Source organism: Nerophis lumbriciformis, linkage group LG29 (assembly GCF_033978685.3).
Source record: "Nerophis lumbriciformis linkage group LG29, RoL_Nlum_v2.1, whole genome shotgun sequence".
NCBI lineage: Eukaryota > Metazoa > Chordata > Actinopteri > Syngnathiformes > Syngnathidae > Nerophis > Nerophis lumbriciformis.
Genome location: NC_084576.2, coordinates 21,437,501 through 21,457,122, shown reverse-complemented (window position 1 = coordinate 21,457,122; position 19,622 = coordinate 21,437,501). Strand labels below are relative to the sequence as shown.

The 19,622-nt window shown below is 35.8% G+C and overlaps 2 protein-coding genes across 2 annotated transcripts in view; both read right to left on the bottom strand.

The window, feature by feature from the left end:
- swap70b (switching B cell complex subunit SWAP70b) overlaps positions 1 to 6,790 on the bottom strand; it is a 44,585-nt gene extending 37,795 nt beyond the window's left edge. Inside the window, exon 1 of the mRNA XM_061924771.1 lies at positions 6,506 to 6,790. Coding sequence (XP_061780755.1) covers positions 6,506 to 6,601 — 96 coding nt within the window. The 5' untranslated portion in view covers positions 6,602 to 6,790. The remainder of the gene's footprint in view (positions 1 to 6,505) is intronic.
- Positions 6,791 to 9,772: 2,982 nt separating this feature from the next.
- Positions 9,773 to 19,622, bottom strand: part of wee1 (WEE1 G2 checkpoint kinase) — a 14,665-nt gene continuing 4,815 nt past the window's right edge. The window contains exons 2-10 of the mRNA XM_061924345.2: positions 17,919 to 18,109; positions 17,764 to 17,830; positions 17,511 to 17,683; positions 14,160 to 14,428; positions 13,995 to 14,081; positions 13,836 to 13,921; positions 13,595 to 13,765; positions 10,189 to 10,334; positions 9,773 to 9,988 (exon numbers count right to left, since the gene is read on the bottom strand). Of these exons, the coding sequence (XP_061780329.1) occupies positions 9,859 to 9,988; positions 10,189 to 10,334; positions 13,595 to 13,765; positions 13,836 to 13,921; positions 13,995 to 14,081; positions 14,160 to 14,428; positions 17,511 to 17,683; positions 17,764 to 17,830; positions 17,919 to 18,109 (1,320 nt within the window). The 3' untranslated portion in view covers positions 9,773 to 9,858. The remainder of the gene's footprint in view (positions 9,989 to 10,188; positions 10,335 to 13,594; positions 13,766 to 13,835; positions 13,922 to 13,994; positions 14,082 to 14,159; positions 14,429 to 17,510; positions 17,684 to 17,763; positions 17,831 to 17,918; positions 18,110 to 19,622) is intronic.

Genomic DNA, 19,622 nt, shown 5'->3' with positions numbered 1-19,622 from the left:
TCACTACATCATCTACTAAATACTAACCATATATATATATATATATATATATATATATATATATATATATATATATATATATATATCTAAGGGTGTGGGAAAAAATCGATTCGAATTCAAATCACGATTCTCACATTGTACGATTCAGTATCGATTCTCATTTTTCAAAAAACGATTTTTATTTTTATTTTATTTTTATTTTTTAATTAATCAATCCAACAAAATAATACACAGCAATACCATAACAATGCAATCCAATTCCAAAACCAAACCCGACCCAGCAACACTCAGAACTGCAATAAACAGAGCAATTGAGAGGAGACACAAACACGACACAGAACAATCCAAAAGTAGTGAAACAAAAATGAATATTTTATTATAACAGTATCAATATTAGTAACAATTTCAACATAGCAGTGATTAAAAATCCCTCATTGACATTATCATTAGACATTTATAAAAAATAAAATAAAATTAAAATGAACAATAGTGTCACAGTGGCTTACACTTGCATCGCATCTCATAAGCTTGACAACACACTGTGTCCAATATTTTCACAAAGATAAAATAAGTCATATTTTTGTTTCATTTAATAGTTAAAACAAATGTACATTATTGCAATCAGTTGATAAAACATTGTCCTTTACAATTATAAAAGCTTTTTACAAAAATCTACTACTCTGCTTGCATGTCAGCAGACTGGGGTAGATGCTGCTGAAATCCTATGTATTGAATGAATAGAGAATTATTTTGAATCGGAAAAATATCGTTTTTGAATCGAGAATCGCGTTGAATCGAAAAAATCGTTTTATAATCGAATCGTGGGACACCCAAAGATTTCGCAGCCCTTATATATATATATATATATATATATATATATTTATACTTTTTTGACACTTTTTTTTAATAATGTTCTCCCTTCTACACCAAAATATCTTTTTTTCCCCTCAAATTGTCAACAAATTAAATTGACCATGATTTTATAAAAGGCTGAAACTACAAAGGGTAAAATGGGACAACATTTCATCTAGAAATAAGTATTTTAACAATTACTTACATGTCTTATTAATTATAATTGGATTTGTATACATTAATATAATGTCAATTTATTTAATCTAAAGATATACTTAATTTATTAATATTTAATTATTTAATTATTGATTAATTTAATTATTTTACGAATCTATGTGTCAACAATTCATTCATTTATTTTAGCTGTCCAACTCAGCCATCAAAGCCAGTGGGCGGGTCATCTCACCTGATTGGTTCATTGCCTGTGGAACTTGGACCAGAGAAGCGTGGGACAATTGGATCGATATTTCGGCGTGAAAGTGCGTAAATAACTCAGACAACTGTGTTCAATACCTCCACTGTAACTGCTGCATGCGGACTCCACAAGACTTAAAATATCCAACAGCAACTCAAAAAGTATGAGAATATGATTGACATTTGTTGATGTTGATTATTGTCAGAATAAATCGCAAGCAAAAAATTGTATACAAAATTTCTGTAATAATTAACTTTTTTAATGAAGCTGTACGCAGATCAGGGGTGCCCAAACATTTTGAAATGTGCCAACAAGTGAAAATGTGCCAATGGCTCAGGGGTCAAATAGTGATTTTTACCGTGCAACAGCACCACGAGTGAGGAATGCAGCCTCATATAGCGAAATATGAATATAAATTGTGTGCTATTTCAGGTAATATGCAACTCGTTGTCTTTTAAGTACATTTTAAAATGTTACTGAATTAGTTGCCAGTTTTTTTTTTACCCTAAAATCTATATCTATTTTTTACATTGCATTACTATAAATTGAAAAACTGTACCCATTTGTTTTTTTACTTTAAAATTTTAGTGACGGAGTTGCTTTTTTTTTTTTACTGTAAAATCTATGGCTATTTTTTACAATGCATTACTATAAATTGAAAAACTGTACCACTTCTGTTTTTTACGTAAAAAAATTAGTGACTGAGTTTTTTTGTTTTTTTTTTAATCGTAAAATCTATGGCGAGTGCATTACTATAAATTGAAAAACTGTACCACTTCTGTTTTTACGTCAAAATTTTAATGACCGAGTTGTCAGTTGTTTTTTTTACCGTAAAATCAATGGCTATTTTTTTACAATGCATTACTCTAAATTGAAAAACTGTACCACTTCTGTTTTTACGTTAAAAAAAATTGTGACTGAGTTGCTAGTTGTTGTTTTTTTGCAGTAAAATCTATGGCTAATTTTTACAGTGCATTACTATAAATTGAAAAACTGTACCACTTATGTTTTTTACGTAAAAATTTTAGAGACTGAGTTGGGGGTTTTTTTATCGTAAAATCTATGGCTAGTGCTGTCATGTCTGTGTAATCATGTTTTGTTTTGTTTAGTTATTGGACTCTTTAGTTTCTGGCTTTTCACTCCCTTGTCTTGTTTCCATGATTACCCATTAGTTTCACCTGTTCCACGTTTGGACTCATTAGACACTCTTGTTTGTCACCATAGCAACCCATTAGTTTTCACCTGTCACGTCACGCACCTGTTTCACATTTTGAGTTCTGTCAAGACGTGGACTATGGTGTGTTTGTTTTCCCGAGATGCAAGTAAAGCTAGACTGGTCATGGCGTGAAGGTAAATACATATTTATTTATAATACTCAAAGGAACAAAAAGCGCGCTCAAGGGCGGAAGTACAAAAACTTGACTAATGAAACAAAAACTAGGACAAAGGCAAAACTATGGACGTAGAACTAATAAACACTTACTGTGGCATGGCATGAAGCATGAAAAACAAGTGTCAGGAATGTGCAGAGACATAAATGCGGGACAGGGGTATGAATCCGGGATTTCGCCAGAACGACGAACTGAAAACAATGAACTTAAATACAACCGACATGATTAACGAAAACAGGTGCGTGACTCAAAACGTGAAACAGGTGCGTGACGTGACAGGTGAAAACTAATGGGTTGCTATGATGACAATGAGTCCAAACGTGGAACAGGTGAAACTAATGGGTAATCATGGAAACAAGACAAGGGAGTGAAAAGCCAGAAACTAAAGAGTCCAATAACGAAACAAAACAAAACATGACTAAAACAAAACATGATTACACAGACATGACAAGTGCATTACTATAAATTGAAAAACTGTTCCACTTCTGTTTTTTTACGTTAAAATTTTAGTGACTGAGTTGCCAGATTTTTTTTTATACCATAATATCTATGGATATTTTTTACAATGCATTACTATAAATTGAAAAACAGTACCACTGTAATTTTTACCGCAAAATTCTGGCGACTGAGGTGCTACGTTACATAATGACGTAAACCAGTGGTCCCCAACCACCGAGCCACGGCCCGGTACCGGACCGCGGACCGATTGGTACCGGGCCGCACAAGAAATTAAAAAAAAAAAATATATATATATATATATATATATATATTTTATTTTATTTTTTTTTTTAATTAAATCAACATAAAAAACACAATATATACATTATATATCAATATAAATCAATACAGTCTGCAGGGATACAGTCCGTAACCACACCACTGACGTAAACTACGCCCGTACGCAACAATTGCGTGTTGTTCGCCAATGGCAGCGCTTTAGCAAAGTTTAGCTAGTAATGTTAGCTATCACTGAATGGTTATTCTATTGTAACATTAATGCAAATTCCGAGCATTTTCTATTCAATATAATTAGTAATTTTAAACTATATAGATCAACTATGTCAAACTCAAGGCCCGTGGGCCATATCTGGCCCGCCACATCGTTTTACATGGCCCCTGAAAGCCTGGAAAGAGTAAAGCCCTTCTTCTTTCTTACGAAATATATTTGTTCTTTTCCATTTTGCCATAAACAATTGCATGGACTGCAAACAATCACATGTCTTTTAAACTTGAAAACTATCTGGCTGTGCGGAAAAAAACAAACATTATATGCCCGCAGCATAATGTTGGAGAAATAATTTTTTTGCAGTCCAGACAGGTCTGGACTGCAGGCGGGCCAGGAAAGTACCCGCACTCTTTTTTTTACGAAGCCACGCTGTTGTAACACGTGCTGAATGTGGCTTGGCATTGTCTTGCTGAAATAAGCAGGGGCGTCCATGAAAGAGACGGCGCTTAGATGGCAGCATATGTTGTTCCAAAACCTGTATGTACCTTTCAGCATTAATGGTGCCTTCACAAATGTGTAAGTTACCCATGCTTTAGGCACTAATGCACCCCCATACCATCACAGATGCTGGCTTTTGAACTTTGCGTTGATAACAGTCTGGAGGGTTCGCTTCCCCTTTGGTCCGGATGACACAATGTCGAATATTTCCAAAAACAATTTGAAATGTGGACTCGTCAGACCACAGAACACTTTTCCACTTTGCATCAGTCCATCTTAGATGATCTCGGGCCCAGAGAAACACTTACAGATGTAGCGACCAACTGTATTTAGTGACAGTGGTTTTCTGAAGTGTTCCTGAGCCCATGTGGGGATATCCTTTAGAGATTGATGTCGGTTTTTGATACAGTGCCGTCTGAGGGATCGAAGGTCACGGTCATTCAATGTTGGTTTCCGGCCATGCCGCTTACGTGGAGTGATTTCTCCAGATTCTCTTAACCTCTGATGATATTATGGACCGTAGATGTTGAAATCCCTAAATTTCTTGCAATTGCACTTTGAGAAACGTTGTTCTTAAACTGCTTGATTATTTGCTCACACAGTTGTGGACAAAGGGGTGTACCTCGTCCCATCCTTTCTGGTGAGAGACTGAGCATTTTTTGGGAAGCTGTTTTTATACCCAATCATGGCACCCACCTGTTCCCAATTAGCCTGCACACCTGTGGGATGTTACAAATAAGTGTTTGATGAGCATTCCTTAACTTTATCAGTATTTATTGCCACCTTTCCCAACTTCTTTGTCACGTGTTGCTGGCATCAAATTCTTAAGTTATTTATTATTTGCAAAAAATTTTTTTATCAGTTTGAACATCAAATATGTTGTCTTTGTAGCATATTCAACTGAATATGGGTTGAAAATGATTTGCAAATCATTGTATTCCGTTTATATTTACCGTACATCTAACAAAATTTCCCAACTCATATGGAAACGGGGTTTGTAGTAACAAAGACTCCTAATTTAGCTGCTGACATATGCAGTAACATATTGTGTCATTTTCCATTCTATTATTTTGTCAAAATTATTAAGGACAAGTGGTAGAAAATTAATTATTAATCTACTTGTTCATTTACTGTTAACTTCTGCTTACTTTCTCTGTCAACATGTTCCATCTACACTTCTGTTAAAATGTAATAATCATTTATTCTTCTGTTGTTTGATACTTTACATTGATTTTGGATGATACCACAAATTTGGGTATCAATCCGATACCATTACAGGATAGCTAGCCATGTCTTAAAGCACCTCTTCCAGTGTTCTAACTTCACCTTTGTCGTTAGTTTTTAAACCAAAAAGCGTCCGTTCTCCCTTTTCTGTCTACACGCTGTGTCTTCTTGTAAGTACTCTGTGTGTGTGTGCGCTACCGAACATGATCGTCTGCTCGTAAACCAGCAATGACACGACGTGATGACGACGGGGGGCGCGGCGGACCGGTACTTTTCTGAGGCGGTATCGTACCAAATATGATTCATTAGTATCACGGTACTATACTAATACCGGTATACCGTACAACGGTATACTGAACGGTTTAAAGAGGTTGATTGGCAATATTTCCTGGGATGATGTTTATGAACATTCTGATGTACAGCATGCTTACCAGGAATTCATTAAGTATTTTAACTTGATTGATTGATTGATTGAAACTTTTATTAGTAGATTGCACAGTTAAGTACATATTCCGTACAATTGACCACTAAATGGTAACACCCGAATAAGTTTTTCAACTTGTTTAAGTCGGGGTCCACGTAAATCAATTCATGGTAGCTCTGCCTTTCATTGCCGCTTTCCTTTGGTCAAACCCAGGAAGAAAGTGACTGAAGGCCTTTGAAAACCTGGTTTACAACAAGTCTAAAAAAATATTTTTCTATTGTTAAAAATTAGTTATATAAAAAAATTCCTCGTAAGTTCCACTCCACTAAATTCTGCAATTTATAAAAAATATCAAAATTATTTTAATCATTTGTTAAGGATAACTAAGAAAAAGTAATTTTCCAATTAATTCAGAGTCTCATATATTTGGATGTATCCACCCAGCTCTAGCTAACGGTCCTCTGGGGGGAGGTTTATGGGGGCCCTTGTTGCTCTGCCCCTGACCCTGACATCCACATGTACGCCACTGACGTCCAGTAATAGAAAAACAAATCAAAATATCACTTTTTCGCATGTATTTGAGCAATGTGAGAATGAATAACGATAAGATGATGCGTTCAAAGACTTCTTGACGACCATCTTGCCGTTGAAGAGAATGGAGTGAACGGTGGAGTCCCATCACTGTCGTCGTCCGTGTTTAGTGTGTCAAACGAACAAACGTGTTGTTGTTGTTTTTGTTGTGTTTGTGTGTTTACCTTGAGTTGAGATTTAGACACTTTGCCGCTGTGGTCCACGTCCAAGGCGGTGAAAGCGTGCCAGATGGACTTCAACAGATCCTCGCGAGCGGACATTTTTTTTTTTTTTTTTTTTTACCTATTTATTACTTACTCAGTTACTTGACTCGTTACTTACAAGGGACTTTAGCGACGTTAAACGCTAAAAAAAAAAAATTAATAATAATAAAAATAACCGTCAAAGAGACTGTCCCTGCGTCCTTCTGTTCCTCTTCCTCACTTGTTGAGTGGTTTGGACCGGCACAGGTCACGTGACACCCCCCCCACACTCCCTCCGCCGCAGCAGCAGCACGTCACGTGACTTGATGTGTTCACGTGCCATCTGACTAACTGGACCTCACTGTTAAAAAATTTTTTTTAAAGTCATACTATATATTAATATTAATTTTATTTTATTAAATGCTTGCACCATTTTTGTCATATGTCATATTTGCTTATGTCAAAAATACAAAATATGCAATATTTTCCCAAAAATGGCTAGATTAGATCAATATTTTCCATTGACGATGCGGCGGCCATTTTGGTAGTTTTCACCTTCAAAACCAGTAAAGTGTGTAGATTTTTTGTTAAAAAAAATAATAATTTCGGTATACATTTTTTGTGAATGCTGAGGAGTCAAAGCCGAACTGAAATGCAAACTGTTAACACGCTGGCCAGAAAGTGTCAAGTAACAAAAATATGAGCTATAAATAAATAAATAAATAAGCTAACATGCTAACAGTACGATGTCAACATGTTAACAATAGCATGCTTAAAGTTCATATTATTGAAACACTCAAATTTATGACACTGACCAGCTAAATTAGCTAAAAAAAAACAAAAAACTAGCATGCTAACAGTACTATGCTAACATTCTAACAATAACATGCTTCAAGTTAGTATTATTGAAATACTAAAATATATGACACTGACCTGCTAAATTAGCTAATAAGTTAGCATGCTAACAGTGCTATGCTAACACGGTAACAATAACATGTTTAAAGTTAGTATTATTGAAATAATAAAATATATGACACTGACCTGCTAAATTAGCTAATAAATTAGCATGCTAACAGTACTGTGCTAACATGTTAATAACATGAAGTTAGTGTTATTGAGATACTAAAAGATATGACACTGACCTGCTAAATTAGCTGAGAAACTAGCACGATAACAGTACGATGCTAACATGTTAATAACATGAAGTTAAGTGTTATTGAAATACTAAAATATAACACCAACCTGCTAACTTAGCTAAGAAACTAGCATAACAGTACGATGCTAACATGTAAAAATAACATGCTTAGTGTTAATAAAATACTAAAATATGACACTGACAGGCTAAATAAATATGGTCAGAGAGTGTTTGGGCCTGTGTGTGTGTGTGTGTGTTTTTTGTCTCGTCTTGTCTTGTACCATAGTAACAGTGGTACTATTGTATTGTTAGTGTATAGGAGTTTTTCTTGTTTTTGTTTGTATAGTATTGTTCTTGTATTATATTGTTTATGTTAAATAGGGAGTGAGTGAGAGGGGTTGGGATATTATAAGCAATTGCTTCATCCAACCCCTTTTCAAGCCATGCATAAATGTCTCTGCCAAAATGTAAAAAAATAAAAAAAATAAAAAATGTGTGTTGTTGTATTGTGCAGGTTTGAAATAAATACTTCAATCAATCAATCAATTAGCTAAGAAACTAGCATAACTGTACTATGCTAACATGTTAACAATAACATGCTTAAAGTTAGTATTATTGAAATACTAAAACACATTACACTGACATGCTAAATTAGCTAAAAAAAATTAAATTAAAAAAAAGCTATCATGCTAAAATGCCAACATACGTCACATGCCGAAATGTATTACCGTATTTTTTGGACTATAAGTCGCAGTTTTTTTCATAGTTTGGCCGGGGGTGCGACTTATGTGTGAAATTATTAACACATTACCGAAAAATATCAAATATTATTTAGCTCATTCACGTAAGAGATATGATATACGTATAAGATTTCATGGGATTTAGCGATTAGGAGTGACAGATTGTTTGGTAAACGTATAGCATGTTCTATATGTTATAGTTATTTGAATGACTCTTACCATAATATGTTACGTTAACATACCAGGCACGTTCTCAGTTGGTTATTTATGCCTCATATAACGCAGTGGTCCCCAACCACCGAGCCGCGGCCCGGTACCGGTCCGTGGATCGATTAGTACCGGGCCGCACAAGAAATTAAATTAAATCAACCCAAAAAACCTCCCTCCCCCATTTACACTCATTCGCACAAAAGGGTTGTTTCTTTCGGTTATTAATATTTCTGGTTCCTACATTAAATTAGATTTAGATTTAGATTTATTGGTCCCCTTGGGGAAATTCATTGCCACTGCCGTACATTTAAACACTAGACATTATACATCACACAAACACATTGATCAATATAGATCAATACAGTCTGTAGGGATACAGTCCGTAAGAACACATGATTGTATTTTTTATGACAAAAAATAAAAAAATAAAAAATAAAAAAATAAACCCCCCCCCCCTTCCCGGTCGGTGGGACAAATTTTCAATCGTTGACCAGTCCGCAGTTACAAAAAGGTTGGGGACCACTGATATAACGTACACTTATTCAGCCTGTTGTTCACTATTCTTTATATATTTTAAATTGCCTTTCAAATGTCTATTCTTGGTGTTGGGTTTTATCAAATACATTTCCCCAAAAGATGCGACTTATACTCCAGTGCGACTTATATGTTTTTTTTCCTTCTATATTATGCATTTTCGGCCGGTGCGACTTATACTCCGAAAAATACGGTACTCCTGAGGTGTGTACCTGAATTTTTATTTTTTTTGAATGGTAGTACGCTAACAACATGAATCAAGTACCAAATTATTACGGAGGTTTATACCTACAAAATTGGAAACAACAAAAATACAAAGCTTATCGGAATCATTTGTCAAGACATTCGATGTTGGGGGGGGTATACCTACAAAATTAGCAAAAAAAGCTAGCATGATATTATTAGAACATTTATTCTGCAGTGGGCCGTTAAAAAAATAGCTCCGAGCCGCACTTTGGACACCCGTGGATGAAATAAACTCTGCTTCTTCCTACTCCTTTTCACACAGGTGATCCATGTTCATACATAACAGTTTCATGCATGCAATGATAAATACAACACTGCAGACACCAGTAGAGGTTCAAGAGTGTGGACGATTATTTTTCAAGCAAAGTAAGTGAGGAGCCAGCGTGTAGATAAAGGGATTTATTAAATAACTATGTACAGGTTGGCGAGCTGTATATTTTGGAGTATGTACAGGTAAACAAGTGAAGCTTTTAAAAGATGTTGAGACTGACAGAGCGGCTCATCATCTTGCCAATGAGTCTGCAGGTTCTGGTGGAGCGGGTCCGCGTGCTGCTGGTCTCCTCCGTGGCGGTTTTGGCCAGCTGGGCTTTCTGAAGTTCCCTGACAAGAACAAAAGGAGCAGAGTTTGTTACACAAGAACTAATGCAGGAAGTTTCTTCAAGTTCTAGCATAATTTCTCCTTATTCTGCTCGGAAACATGTTAAATTCACTTGATAAAAGGAAATTACACCCCCTAGTGGTTATACATTTATTGGGACTATGTAAAAAAAACATGTTCATGGGCAGAAACTTCATCTTACTTCTGCAGGAGAGCATTCTTGAACTTGACGGCGTTGAGTTCCACTCGGAGCTGCTCGGCGCTCATTTTGGCGGCCGTCAGGAGCACCGGGTGACGGATGAGGTCCGAGGCGGAAGGACGCCTGGTGGGGTCGGGGTCGATCATCAGCTGCAACGTGGACATGACAAGGTGAGCACGGAGGCGCGTTACGGCACACATTAAAAGTGAGGGACAGGAAGTGTTCGTCGCATCACGCGTCTACTTGGGGTGTGTTTGGGGAGTTGAACTTGTACAATACTTTGAGGAAAGTATTGCAATTTAAGGAAAAAAAAGTTTAGCTTGTACGAGAATTTTATTGGGAAAATATCGCAATTTACAAGAAAAAAAGATGAACTCTTACCAGAATTTATTGAGGAAAATATCGCAATTTACGGAAAAAAAATATTTAGCTTGTACGAGAATTTTATTGGGAAAATATCGCAATTTACAAGAAAAAAAGATTAACCTGTGTGCAGATTCTTATGGGGAAATATTGCGAATTACGAGGAATTTTTTTTTTTTACTTTTACGAGAATTCTTTGAGGAAAATATCGCAATGTACGAGGAAAAAAAGAGTTGAACTTTTACGAGAATTTTATTGGGAAAATATCGCAATTTACAAGGAAAAAAGTTGAACGTGTGTGCGGATTCTTATGGGAAAATATTGCGAATTACGAAGAAAAAATTGTTGAACTTTAATGAGAATTCTTTGAGGAAAATATCGCAATTTACGGAAAAAAAAGTAGAGTTTGTACGAGATTTTTATTGGGAAAATATCGCAATTTACAAGAAAAAAAGATGAACCTGTGTGCGGATTCTTATGGGGAAATATTGCGAATTTTAATTTTGGAACTTTTACGAGAAATCTTTGAGGAAAATATCGCAATTTACGGAAAAAAAAGTTGAGCTTGTACGAGAATTTTATTGGGAAAATATTGCAATTTAAGAGTACACAAAGTTGAATTTGTGTTGGAATTTTAATGGGAAAATATCGCAATTTGCAAGAAAAAAGTTAAACCTGTGTGCGGATTGTTATGGGAAAATATCGCAATTTACAAATATTTACAAAACAAGAATTTTATTGTGAAAATATCACAATTTAAGAGTAAACAAAGTTTAACTTGTGGGATAATTTTAATGGGAAAATATCGCAATTTACAAGGAAAAAAAAGTTGAACCTGTGTGCGGATTCTTATGGGAAAATATCACAATTTACGAGCAAAAGAAGAGTTGATTTTCACAAGACTTTGAGGAAAATATCACAATTTACAGAAAGAAAAAAAAAGTTTAGCTTGTATGAGAATTTTATTGGTAAAGTTTTGCAATTTATGAGAAAAAAAAGTTTAGCTTGCCCCGAGTATTTTTATGGGAAAATAATGGCAATTTACGAGGGGAAAAATTGTTTAACTTCTACGAGAATTCACGGAATTTTGTTTTAGCTTGTATGAGAATTTTATTGGGCAAATATTGCAATTTAAGAGTACACAAAGTTGAACTTGTGCTAGAATTTTAATAGGAAAATATCGCAATTTACAAAAAAAAATTAACCTGTGTGCGGAAAATATCACAATTTACCAGGAAAAAAAAGTAGAACTTTTACATGAATTTTTTTAGGAAAATATCGCAATCTACAAAAGAAAAAAAGGTTACGTTTGCACAATAATTTTATTGGGAAAATATCGCAATTTAAGAGTAAACAAAGTTTAACTTGTGGGATCATTGTGAGAATTTTTTAGGAAAATATCACAATTTACAAAAAATAAAAGTTTAGCTTGTACGATAATTTTTTGGGCAAAATATTGCAATTTAAGAGTACACAAAGTTGAACTTGTGTTACAATTTTAATGGGAAAATATCGGTATTTACGAGAAAAAAAGTTGAAGCTGTGGGCAGATTCTTATGGGAAAATATCGCAATTTACGAGGAAAAAAAAGAGTTTAACTTTTAAGAGAATTTTTAAAGGAAAATATCGCAATTTACGAGGAAAAAAAGAGCTTAACTTTTAAGATAATTTTTAAAGGAAAATATCGCAATTTACGAGGGGAAAAAAAAAAGAGTGGAACTTTTACGAGAATTTTTTTAGGAAAATATCACAATTTACTAAAAATAAAAGCTTGTACGAGAATTTTTTGGGGAAAATATTGCAATTTAAGAGTACACAAAGTTGAACTTGAGTTACAATTTTAATGGGAAAATATCGCAATTTACAAAAAAAAAGTTGAAGCTGTGTGCAGATTCTTATGGGAAAATATTGCAATTTATGAAAAAAATAAAAGTTTAGCTTGTACTAGAATTTTATTGGTTGCAATTTAAGAGTACACAAAGTTGAATTTGTGTGAGAATTTTAATGGGAAAATATCGCCATTTTCGAGGGAAAATAAGTTAAACTTGTCCGATAATTTTTGGGGGAGAAAACGTCGCAGAGCAAGTTTGCAGGAGAATTTCTACGGTAAAATATTGCAATTTACAATAATTTTTTTTTTAATTATGTGCGGATTTTTATGGGAAAATATTGCAATTTACGATGAAAAAAAAGTTTAACTTTTACGATAATTTTTGGAGGAAAATATCGTAATTTAGGAAAAAAAGTTTAGCTTGTACGAGAATTTTATTGGGAAAATATTGCAATTCAAGAGTACATAAAGTTTAATTTGTGCGAGAATTTTAATGGAAAAATATCACAATTTATGAAAAAAATAAAAAGTTTAGCTTGTACAATACTTTTTATTGCAATTTATGAGGAAAAAAAGTTAAGCTCGCCCGAGAATTTTTATGGGAAAACATTGTAATTTACAAAAGAAAAAAATTAGAACTTTTCCGATCATTTTTTGGGAAAATATTGCAATTTACAGACAAAAAAAAAAAGTTTGGCCTGTACGAGAATTCCTTACGGTAAAAATTTACGGACATTTCTTTAGCTTGTCTAAGAATTTTAATGGGAAAACGCAATTTTCAAGAAAAAAAGTTTAACTTGTTTGAGAATTTTATGGAAAAATATAGAAATTTACGAGAAAAAAAAGTTTAACTTGTGCGAGAATATTTATGGGAAAATATTGCAATTTACAAGAAAAAAAGTTGAAAGTTTCCAAAACAATAGAAATGTATAATAAATTATTGTAATTTCACAACATGAAAGTCTAAATTGCACGAGATTAAACATTTTAATTTGATGAGAAACGTTTGCTTTTAACATGAGAAAATACTATTTTACAAGAATATGTAATATTTTGAGAAAAGTAAGAATACCAAATAAAATAGCCCATAAATTTTCTGCAAATTTTAAGCATTTTTATAATTCATATGCAGTATGTCATGTTAAATGTTTGATAAAGATAAACAGTTGCGCATGCTAACGCGCTAGCAAGCTAAGGGGGTTAGCGTTGACGCACCTTTAGCAGGCTGACAAATTCCGGCGAGAGCACTTGAGGGACGGCAGGCAGTTTTCCTCGGCGGATTTCATGCCACGTGTCACCATTGGTGGGCAGAGGCTCCGCCCCCGATGCGCTGATGACGGTGAGAGCGAGGGCGAAGATGTCCGCCTTGGCCAGGTCCGTGTACGCCTGAGGGCCGACAGGTAGGGGGCGTTAGTGAGGCGCACGTGTGGGAGGAGCTTGTTCAAAGGCCACAAACCTCTTGGAGAACTTCGTTGGCCAAATAGCGACTGTCGCCTTCCTCCGCCTGAGGGTTGCTGGCTCGCGTCACGTGACCTAAATCCCCTGCAAGATGGCGAGTGATGAAGTCAAACCGTGGCGGGGCTTGCAACAAAGTGGGCAAGAAAATAAATGTCACCTATTTTGTAGACCACGCTGGTGTTCAGGTCGTCATCGTCGTCGTCGTCACAGCTGCTGACAGACTTGTGACAGATGAAGATGTTGCCTAGGCGACCGACACAAAATCGTTAGCGTTACCACGCCACACTTCCTGGCTGAGAAACTTTCCCAAAAAGAGCCTCACTCGGCTTGATGTCCATGTGCACCAGCGACATGGAGTGGATGTACTTTAGGCCGCGGGCGACCTGTAGAAGGAGGTCCTTGAGCTCCAGCTCCGCCAGGTGGCCCAGGCGCTTGGCGTTGTCGGCGATGACGTCGGAGAGCGTGCCGCCGTTGCAGTACTCGTTCTGGATGAGCATGTGGTCGTCCTCGGCCCACGCCGAGTAGTAGCGCACAACGTGGGGGTGCTGGCCCAGCACGGCGTGGGCGTACACCTCCCGCAGGGCGTTCTGTCTGCGGAGGGAGTCAGTTGAATAAGACATGACACACCACTAGGGGGCACCAACGGTCACACGGCATCACAGTCAACATGGTTAAGTATGACACGTAAAATCCACACCAAATAGGGATGGGCGATATGGCCTAAAATCTGTATCGCGATATATATTGCAGCCTTCCACCATATATTATTTGGGATATAAATATTAGTCTAAATTAGCTGCTGACATATTATATAATTTCCATTATAACTATTAAATAATCTACTTGCTAATTTCCTGATAATATCTGGTTACTTATGTTGAAACATGTTCTATCTACACTTATTTTCAAATATAATAAACACTTATCTTTCAGTTAGTTCTGGGCAATGCTATACAAGTAAGTATCGATCCAATACCAAGTCATTACAGGGGCAGTATTGGTCATACCAATGCTGATAATTATTGATCACTATTATAATCATACAAAAACACAGGATGACAGTAACAATATCAATTACATTTTAAAATTGTTTCCTACTATTGGCTCTGCTTTAAACTTTTCTCCTGGGTTTGTACACAACAAAACTGACAAAAGATGTTTTGATAATAAAAAAATAACGCTGTATCGATCTATGCAAATACTGTATCGATCTGCCCACCTTTGTTTACATTTACACTAGCTTGCGGTTAGCATAGCCTCCTACAAAAGTTTGTAAACAACAACAACGACTAAAAATGTTTTGATAGTAAAAAAAAAAAATCCATCTAACCAATGTAGTAACAAATAGAGGTGGGAATCTTTGGGCACCTCACAATTCGATTAGTATTTAGCAGCTAAAAATCGATTATTGATGCATCTTTAACTTTTGTATATTGATGCAGTTTTACATTTCTTTTTGTTTCACTAAATAGTATTTATCCCTTGCAACTTTAAAACAATGCATTTGTAATAAGAAACAGTTAAATTAATTCCTATGACATTTATTACTTTAATGGAAATGTGTGCAAAACTGAAACATAAGTGCCCTAAAATAAAGGAGATAGTCAAATCTCTCGGTGAGGTGGCTCACTGCAGTCAGCCAGATTTCAGAATTGTCTCCATGACTTTATGTACAATAAATAATAGATCACCAACGTTTAAAAATCGATTTTATAATCGTCAATGTCCAAATTGCGATGCATCTAAAAATGTATTATTTCCCTCACCTCCAGTAACGTTCACACATAATGATACCACAGGGTTTCCTCTACATATAAACAACATGCAAAATTGTGCTAACAGAGAAAGTATATTTGATTGTTATTTGTTTTATTTAACTTTAAATTACATTTTTTTTTATTTCAATCACAATGTTAAAATATACGAAAAATACAAGTTTATTGCATTTGAAAGGATATTCATACATTAATATTATGTATTTGGTTCATTTGGTGTCATAAATAATGGCAATTATATCGTTTATCGGCAATAATTTGTAGGTCAATATATTGTCAAGGAAAACTTGTTATCGACACACACCTAATAATCGTAGACCAAATCTACATCGTCTTTAAACAACCTAATACTATGGAGGGTCAAATGGGACTTAAGTAAATAAATTACAGATGTCGAATTATTGTATGGTTTGCAATTAGTCATATTTAGCAACTTATGATTTTAATCGTGTTAATCACTCATTTTTAAAAATCGCTCAGCAGCACTAAAATAAATATTTAAATAATTACTTAAACATGTCAATTCATTTTGACTTGAATTAGATACATAATTATGTTATTAAATGTGTCCTTAATTTAATAAACAAGTGCATGTAATTATTTAAATAGTCATTTAAATTAATATTGACGTAATTATTTCACAACTTATTTCATAAACCTGAATTAATTAATTTTATCTGCCAAACTAGGCCATCAAAGTCAGGGGGCGGGGCTAACAGGAATTTAGTCTCATGATTGCTTTGGAACTTTGGAGGTCTTTGCATACATGGCGGCTAAGGAGAATATTCTCATACTTTTTGGAGAGTTGCTGGTAGATATTTTAGATATTGAGGAGTATGTGGAAGAAACACCTGCTGACCCAGAGCATGTAGCAATTAATGTAGAGGAATTTATTACAGTTTTCAGAGTTATTTACGCACTTTCACATAGAGATATCGACCAGTACTCCTACGCTCCTCTGGCCAATGCTCCAAAGACAAGCGGAAGTGCCGGGGAACCAGTAAGATTTTAGGACACGCCCACTGACTTTTATATTAAATAAACTAATGACACATTTATGAATTTAAGGATTTTTCTTCACCGATGGCCATATTGTAAATAGATTAAGAATAAAAAAAACAAAACAAGCAAAGACACTAAAAAGGTGTGTTATTTTTTGTGCTACGGTGCCATTTTTTAGGCGAGTTTACTCACTGCAGGTGCTGCATTGCACTTCTGTTTAGACCGATCTTTCAACCGGAAGGAGAAGTGCCGTTCCGTTTTCTAGCCATCCTTAGCCTTTCTACTCGTATGGATTCTTCATTCATCACTCCAGGCAACGTTTCTAAGTTTTATAATTTAACTAAAACAAGTCCTAAGTGTATTGTCTGTAGGAGTGTTTTCATGCATATCTGTATGTGCTATCATATTCTAATTAAGCAAGCATCGTTAGCATTAGCTAATATGCTAACACGATTACGAGTGTGTTAGTATTATTAACTTACAATGGCATTCTTTTTGTATCGTTTCAGTTTCGTAAATTCACCAAAACGTCACCGTGGAGTTATTGAGTCTGTTTAGCTGATTGGAGAGCAAGCTTCCGCAGCTAGTGAGTCCATGACGATGACTTCTGTTTTGTTTGATTAGCCGTTTTACTGCCATGTTACAGACACCGGTTGGAAACAATTAAGGTATGTAAATAAACATTTACAAAATATTTGTGTGTGAAAAACTCATTTCACAACATATACTGTATATCTGCGGTGCGGCTAATATATGAGAAAAAATGTATTCAACATTTTTGTGGGTACGGCTTATAGTTCGGAAAATACGGTAATTATAAAAAAAATAAATCTAATGTTGTCCCATTTGACCCTGCGTGATTAACCTAACGCACTGCGTGTTTCAATCACACTTACTCGTCCACGGATCCGGCCAGAGGCTTCTTGGAGCGCTTGATGGCGTAGATGCAGCCGTCCAGTCTCTTCACACACTTGAACACGGCACCAAACTGACCACAGCCAATCTTCTCCAGCTCCAGGAACTCTGAGGCGTACCGAGACATCATGTTGCTCCCCATCATGGTGACCCTCTGAGGGCGAGGGAGGAGAAAGTGTTATGTCGAACTCTGTGACAGATAAACGGATCAATAAAGTTGAGGTGGTTATTTACTTTGGACGGCGGCAGGATCTCCTCGTCACCCTCAGCGTCGCTCGTCTCCATGTCTTCGCCACCGGAGCTGTGAGGACAAGAAACGGCCGTGTTTAACCTTCTGTCCAGCAGGGGCCAGCATTGCACGCTTTAACAAGGAGAGAGGGAGGACGTACACATTGCAGTGCGCTCGCTTCCTGTTGTTGCGCTGCTGCTGCGCGGCCGACTGGATGAGCAGGGAGTCGGGCGTGAAGGGGTTAAAGTTGACCAGGGGCGTGGGATGGCTCCTGGCCGTCGCCGCGCGCTCCACGTTCCTGAAGAGGGAGCCCCTCGTGCTGGACGAGCCCCTCACGCGGGATAGGAGGCTCTGTGTAAACACACGCTGGAGGTTTGGTGCCGACGCACAAAAGCAAAGGGCAGCACACAAACTTTCCCGAGCTCGGATGTTCATTGGGTTGCCAGTTGTGGACTTAAAATACACAAAAGGCACTTTTTGATGCATGTTTGTGTAGTAAAGAAGTCACAGTGATATTAGGTTGGAACATCTTTAGCTTGTTAGAACCGTTATGTCACCAAGTCAGCTGCGGTTGCTTTTTCATGCTTCTCATTGGTCAAAACATGCATGACACATTTTTGAAAATATCCTCGTTGATGCAGTGGACATTGCTTTCCTTTCACACCTTTTGATCAACAACACTGAACATTATGGAACCACATATTATCCGCTGTGCATTGATAATGTGAACCATGTTACTGAATGGTCATCAGATTTTCCTGTCCTTGATATTACGATATTAATATACGGACTACTTATTATGTACTACAATACATAATAAGCTTTTCATTTTTATACTATACCACTTATTATATCATACCCATTTACCCAAATGTCTACAACTAAAAGTGACACTTTGTTTTAGGGCCGAGCGATAAAATGATATCAATATATCCCACAATAGACATTTAATTGATATCCATTTTTTTTTAAATGCGTTTGATATTTTTTCTTCTTCTTCGTTGTAAGAAAGCGGAAGTTGCGAAGCAAGGTTGGTTGCATGAACAAAGGCACTCGCTCTCTGGTAAACGAGCAACGCAGGAAGTGATTACTGATCAGTGGGAGTTTGATTGATTGAAACTTTTATTAGTAGATTGCACAGTACAGTACATATTCCGTACAATTGACCAATAAATGGTAACACCCAAATAAGTTTTTCAACTTGTTTAAGTCGGGGTCCACGTTAATCAATTCATGGTAAGTGACACGCAAACAGCCAATCAGGTAACAGTATCAACGAGTGTTGTCCCGATACCAATATTTTGGTACTGGTACTACAATGTAGTTCGGTACTTTTCTAAATAAAGGGGACCACAAAAAATTACATTATTGGCTTTATTTAAACAAAAAAATCTTAAGGTACGTTAAACATGTTTCTTATTGCAAGTTTGTCCTTAAATAAAATATTGGACATTTTTATTAGTAAGTGAACAAACAAAGGCTCTTAATTTAGCTGCTGACATATGCAGTAACATTTTGTGTCATTTTCCATTCTATTATTTTGTTAAAATTATTAAGGACAAGTGGTAGAAAATGAATTATTAATGTACTTGTTCATTTACTGTTAATATCTGCTTATTTTCTGTTTCAACATGTTCTATCTACACTTCTGTTAAAATGTAATCATCACTTATTCTTCTGTTGTTTGGATACTTAACATTAGTTTTGGATAATACCACAAATTTGGGTATCAATCCGATACCAAGTAGTTACAGGATCATACATCGGTCATATTCAAAGTCCCCATGTGTCCAGGGACATATTTCCTGAGTTTATAAACATAATATAATTTCTTTTTTTAAACGAAAGAAGATTTTGTGATGCT